Raw genomic sequence first — 6585 nt, forward strand, 5'->3', positions numbered from 1 at the left:
GCGTTGACGGCCACAAACTCCGACCCAAAGGGTTTTCCAACCATTATCCGAGCTCGAGAAATTTGCTTGCGATGGGTTGAAATGCTGCGGTTCGAGACATTCCGAGCAAGAGATGTTGAAACAGCTCGCAGGTGTCAACAGTACGCTCTTTGGGCAGCGGTCCTTTGCAAGCGCACGTACATCATTCACGCAAACCAGGTTGCAAATCTTGATCCGCTGTCGCTGCGGACGTACATTGAGTGTTGCATTACAGTCCAGGACAACTTGGTTGTTGACGTCGGCGCACTGCCTCAAGTTCTCCAACATGCTGTTGTTTCAGACATGAAGCTCTCATATCGTCTATCATCACTGGTACGCAAGTCTATTGCGTCTGCACCCGACACCTTTGGGATCGCAATTATGACAGTATGGCCTGAAGCCGACGGCCGTCCTCGTACGATTTCTTCTCTCCAGCTTAAGTCAGAATGGGTTATCTGCGAGATACAAGGCCATGATGGCTGGGAAGAGTGCATGCAGACGGTTCAGTACAACACTTGCACTGGGTTGCTTCTCGTCGACAACCGTCCCCTTGGAGTACGCATCCGACGACTACAAGTCAGGCGATGAGATAGGCTAACTCATTGATAGAAACTTCCCAAGCCGCCTGAACATACAGAAGTCCTCACGGAACTTTTCGGTGAGCAGGCTTTGCTTACTCACCCTTCGGACATGCCTGGCATGGACTACAGTGAGCACCATTTCTAAAAGACTATGGGATTGTTTTGACTGACCCGAGTACCAGCACTGACTGTCAAACATCGTGGGTATCGCATCGATATTGGTTACGATAGCAGTTCCATTGTCATTCGGGCAACTAAAGGACAGCAGTACCTCCAGTTTATACACAGAAGCAAGTTCAAATCGCGAGACGCATGGGATCTGCCCGGCCCTCTTTTGAATGATTGCGTTCACTGGCTGTGAGTTTTGAGATAACAATGTGCGAATTGGGACTTCGGCTGACTTCCCAAATCAAAAAAAAAGTGACCCACGCAGTGGAAAAGTACTCATCATCCCGAATGCCGACAAATGGAAGATTGGCCACCACTACTGGATACTCGATATTCAGAATCGCAGCTGCACGAACCAAAGCTCTCGGCTTGTCGACACGTATAGTCCCTTGTTCAAGCGCGTCGCTCGCATTTTTAGCGGCTTTGAAGAACGGATGCACCTCCTTGTGTTCCAGCCGCACACAGGACATTTGAGCGTAGAGATACGCCGGCTACAACTTCTTTTCTATGTCAATGCCCGCCGCTTGCTCGAGTCACCTCAATTGGGCTCTGAGATTGACTTAGATCAAGATGCAGGCACATGGTACGGCCTCGAAAGCAAGCTGGTTTTGCGGAACCCACGCGATATCCAGCAGAGAAGCATATTGACACCAATTGGTCCAGTGGAAGCAAAACAAATCGATAACAACATGCTTGTGAGAATGCTTCCCAGTGGAAGGTATGGCAAATTTGTCATCAACAGACATCTCGGGCGGATCGAGTCAGCTCCAGAGCCGATGCTTCTCTACATGAAAGCACAATTACACGCATACACGTCTTCGGCGTTCCCGGACCCTCTCACTGAACGGACTGGCACTGAAGAGGCATTACAATGGCTAAACTCTGGGATCTGTCAACCCTGGTCTCCCCTTCACAGTGGACCGGTCACAGTACTACTCAAGATCGCGCAGCTCACTCCACAGCATGAGTATTATCCGACCGATCTCAAAGTCATGAAAATGGATCGCTGGGACGTGAGCTTGACCGAAGGTGTACAGCATGAAATGTTCAGGCCCGTTGTGAAACAGATTTTGTCGATTTCGGCAGAGCTCCAATCCTTTGCACTCGTGAAGGTCGATTTCGGTGTCCTACCACCCACAGGCGACCCTCACCTGCATGATCGGTCCAGGCTTCGCAGGCAGGTCTATGAGCGGTCTTACGATAACAGCACAGATATTGCGAAGGCCGTCGACTGCAAGTACCTGTCGCGCGATGCCCCGGCATCTTCTAATCTGCGACACTTGCAAGTTATGGAGATTGTCAACTTTCTCCGAACTTGGCCACAAAAGGCAACGACGACGCAGTGCTTGGCACAGCAACTTTCTCAAAACATTCTGATCGGTGGCTTTCAAGAAAGCTACGAGAAGAATTCATTGAACGACCGTCTGGGCATTGACATTGCGGCAAACTGGGGCTCCTTAGTCAAGTCTTGCCGGGAACAACAAACCCCCTTTGCATTGATGTTCATGCTGGCACCCATGTCGTACGGCTCAAAAGCCAATCTGAGCCTCGTCAAGGCCTTGGCGGCTTTTGCAGTTTACGACGAACTGAAAGCTATCGAGCTACCTGCTTGGGTCGAGTATCGGGATTTCCAGCCCAATCAAGTCCCTCAGCTAGACAACCTCATTCAAGTAATTGGACCGTTCAAGACCCCAGTCCCCAAGAATGATGGCGACGAACTCAAAAGTTTTGCCAGTGCCAAACAGCTTCGACGGATGAGAGACGAGAAAGCAGCCTGGGATCACAAGGCCAATGATGATTGCGTGTTCTTGGCGAAATTCTTACTTGCGCAGTGGCCTTGCATCGAGCCAGGCGTTACAAACATATCCAAGCCCTTGCTGGTCGACATCAAAGCTGCTTTGGGTGTGGTCCGAGTTGAATGGAAGCGCCTCTATCAAAACAAGGACCTGTGTGCACACTTGAGTACTGTTCAGTCTATTCTGGATCAGCACCGAACTGAGACAGAGTACGAGGCCTCGTGCTTCATTGCATCGGAGGAGAGCTTTGAAGACCGGCTACGTGGTGGTGAGATCCCTTCATTGAGGTCCGACTTGTTGAGAAAGACAATTCCGACTCTCCACAACAGCGGAACGACCAACTTGAAAGAAGTCATCAAGGTCAAGATCACTGACCCTAGGGCCGGCCGGCTTGTCGAACACCTCCGCCACCCAGCTCACATTCGCCAACCAATCAAGCTTCCATCCTCAACAATGCGAAGTTCTGGGACCAATGTTCTAGCACCGAGCTGGATGTCCGCGAAGACAACGCTACATCCTTCCACCGGAGCCAATGCTGAACTAAGGAAGATCGTGTCTAACCTGTCCAACTCGAAGTCGCTGATACGCCAGAGATACGCGGAGGACCTGGAGAAGAGCTTGAACGCTTTTGTTGCCAGGCATGCCTCGAAACACACCAAAGACGATACGTCACCAGATTTTGTTTCCCGAGAAGTTTCATTATCGATTCTTTCGACCCAACAACGCTTTAAGGCCATTGTTTTTGCTCTGGAGAAACCCGACGAGAACCTCTCTGCTGAATGCGTACATTGGCTCAGGTCCGGTCAGCTTTGGCCTGCGATCACCACGGTGACCTTGTTGGAACAGCTACGGTCGACTGCCACGCCCGTTCAGTTCGGTAACTCAGTGTTCGAGGCATTGCTGGACTTTGGCATCTCGATCACAGACGCTCAGCGAGATCTCCGTATCAACTATGCTACTATGCGTGGCGATGCTGGAAGATACGCGGACGAGATGGCAAACAAGGGTCACTCGAACTGGCAGCCATCCGAGCATCCCGATTGGTTACTTCTCGAAATCGAAGTAAATTTGATGATTCGACCTGATCAGGTTGATGTCGCCTTGGCTACAATATCCCCGGCTTCTGGTTGCAATTCTGTTTTGCAGATGAACATGGGGCAAGGTTAGTTATACCAAGAAACCGGCTCACGCACCTTCTTTCATGATGCTGATGGCTAATGGTGAACAGGCAAAACATCTTGCATCATACCTATGGTGGCCGCTGCACTGGCAAATACCCAAAACCTTGTAAGGGTAGTTGTTCCCAAAGCTCTTTTGCTGCAAACGGCCCAGCTCCTTCAGGCACGACTCGGCGGTCTTCTCGATCGACAAGTCCGACACATTCCGTTCTCTCGTCGAACCCCTACAGAGGAAAACCTCGTTCGAGCATACCACAGAGTGCATAGAACTATAATGAAGCAAGCCGGGGTGATTGTATGCCAGCCGGAGCACAACCTGTCTTTCGTGTTGAGCGGCCTGCAGCGGATGGTGGACAATAGGATGCCGGAAGCTGGGCCAATGATCAACGTCCAGTCGTGGCTCCGCACTCGATGCCGCGACATTTTGGACGAGTCTGATTACACATTGGCTGTAAGGACGCAGCTCATCTATCCTTCCGGCTCACAGATGACTGTCGATGGGCATCCTCATTGTTGGCAAGTGGCGCAAGACCTCTTACGACTCGTTGACAGACATCTGTACGCCCTCGCCCACCAGTTTCCGAACTCGATAGAAGTCATTCGACGGTCGGAGGGAGGCTTTCCATTGCTCTTCTTCTTACGAACGGACGTCGAGGAGGCTCTTGTCAAGCTTCTTACTTCAGATGTGCTACGAGGTGATGCCGGGATTCTCCAGTTGCAGAACCTCGACGGTGCCGACCGACTTGCTGTTAGGGAGTTTTTGTTCAATGAAAGACCCCGAGATGGAACTCTCCAGCGTATCCGTCATCTGTGCCCGGACCGACCAAGCGTCAAGCAGACTATTTATCTGCTTCGAGGTATCTTGGTCAACCGCATCTTAATGATGACTCTGAAGAAGAGATGGAACGTGCAGTATGGACTACATCCCCTCCGAGACCCCATTGCGGTGCCTTACCACGCCAAAGGCGTCCCGAGTGAGCAGTCTGAGTGGGGACACCCAGATGTCGCCATCTTATTCTGTCACGAGTTATGGCACACAGCAATGGGCATACGGAGTGTGGTAAAGTGGCTTAACCTATCAAAGTGAAATAGACAAAAGAGAAAGGTCTATATACAGGATGTAAGTGAAATACACGTGATACAGCACGTGACAGGCACTTTGTGGGTTGCGGTCCCTATCCTTGTTACGTGACATATTGTCATGTCTGGCATTTTACTACGACGGCATCAGCATCGCCCAACTGACCCAATCCCTCGAGCATCTTCTCAAGTCCGATGGTCCAACATCTGAATACGATAAGTGGACTCGAAGCAGTGCAAGATTCCCCGACCACCTTAAAGCCTGGAACTCGATCAATGTCGACGATGGTCAGCAACTTGGTGAGATATGGAAAGCTCTGCGGTACAATATTGCAGCTATTGATTACTTCATGAACAACTTCGTTTTTCCTCAGCATGCAAAGCAGTTCAAGGTCAAGCTTCAGTCAAATGGGTGGGATATCCCTCTTTTCTCAATTCACGAAACCGGTCAGTCAACACAGGCAAAGCCAGCAGGACAGAGACACGCAGCTTCGGCATCGGCTATGACAACCGGGTTCAGTGGCACAAACGATAATCGTACAATGCTTCCGCTTACCATCACGCAAGACGATCTTCCTGGACTTTCACACACCAATGCAGAAGTTCTCACATACCTACTGCATGACCGGTCTCGAGAGTGCCACAGGATTGTCGGACCCCATGGGGTGCGTGCATCCGAGCCCGATCTGTTGAGAGAGCTTCATCGTCGCGGCATTAGAATTTTGATTGATGTTGGCGCCCAAATCCTGGAGATGGACAACGAGACCCTGGCAAAGCAGTGGTTGATGGTCGACGGAAAAGCTGCCGCGGCTCTGTTCTTTGACCAAAGCAACAAGCCTTGGATCATCCAGCGAAGTGGCAGAAAGACGCCGCTCCTCGCCTCTCCATACGCCGATGACCTCAGCAAATGCTTGGTATATTTGGATGAGGTAAAGCAGAGGCCACGCCTTTATAGGAAGGCTTTGCTAATCACGTTATAGGCTCATACGAGAGGTACTGTCACGTAACAAGGATAGGGACCGCAATCCACAAAGTGCCTATTACGTACTATATTACGTATATCTCACTTATATCCTATATATAGACCTTTCTCTTTTATTTATTTTTATTTTAATAAATTAGGCTACTTTATTATACTCCGTATATTTATTACTATATATTATAACTCATAATAATAATAAACCTAGCTCTTAATTAAGACTTTAAAATACGATAACGTATTTATTAATATAATTTTTATTATCTTTTTAAAATAATAAATATTTTTATATTAACCTTTAGTTAAGCTAAATTAAGTAGCCGTAATAGTTAAATTAAATAGTTCTAAACTTTTTGCTTTATAAATAAAGGCCTCGAAATTTAAAAATACGTCGATCTAGACGTTCTAAACTCTAATATATTCCTCGCTCCCTTTATAATATTCTTTTTATTATTAAACTTTAAACTATTATTTTTAATTTATAATAAAAAAGAGTAACGAGCTTACGAAATTTATTATAAAGCATTTAAAAACGATTAACGAGAATAAAAGATCTTTTATTAATAATTTTTAGCCTTAACTCTTAATACGACCCTTTTAATATTTTTAAATATAAATAATTTATAAAATCTAGTTAGAGTTCTTTTTATAAAACTAGTTATATTACTAACTTTACGTAACTAAATATATCCTTATACTATATTTATAAAAAAGATCTATATATTCGAAAATATTTAAAAAAAATAGGAGCTCTCCGCTAAGTACTATTAAATTATAGCTCCTAA

The 6585-nt window shown here is 47.4% G+C and overlaps 2 protein-coding genes across 2 annotated transcripts; both read left to right on the forward strand.

The window, feature by feature from the left end:
* Positions 1–321: 321 nt before the first annotated feature.
* BDZ83DRAFT_534792 (uncharacterized protein) lies at positions 322–1876 on the forward strand (the record flags this gene model as incomplete). The annotated part of the gene is made up of 4 exons (XM_060503342.1): positions 322–573; positions 628–727; positions 782–956; positions 1021–1876. Coding segments are annotated over 4 exons (1383 nt in total), but the record flags the coding sequence as incomplete, so codon positions are not given.
* Positions 1877–2056: 180 nt separating this feature from the next.
* Positions 2057–5963, forward strand: BDZ83DRAFT_775141 (uncharacterized protein; the record flags this gene model as incomplete). The annotated part of the gene is made up of 4 exons (XM_060515434.1): positions 2057–3725; positions 3792–4744; positions 4896–5750; positions 5802–5963. 4 exons carry the CDS (start codon positions 2057–2059, stop codon positions 5826–5828), a joined length of 3504 nt encoding a protein of 1167 aa, XP_060357045.1. The 3' UTR covers positions 5829–5963.
* Positions 5964–6585: the final 622 nt, after the last annotated feature.

This window comes from Colletotrichum acutatum (assembly GCF_030867785.1).
Source record: "Colletotrichum acutatum strain CBS 112980 chromosome Unknown BDZ83scaffold_343, whole genome shotgun sequence".
NCBI lineage: Eukaryota > Fungi > Ascomycota > Sordariomycetes > Glomerellales > Glomerellaceae > Colletotrichum > Colletotrichum acutatum.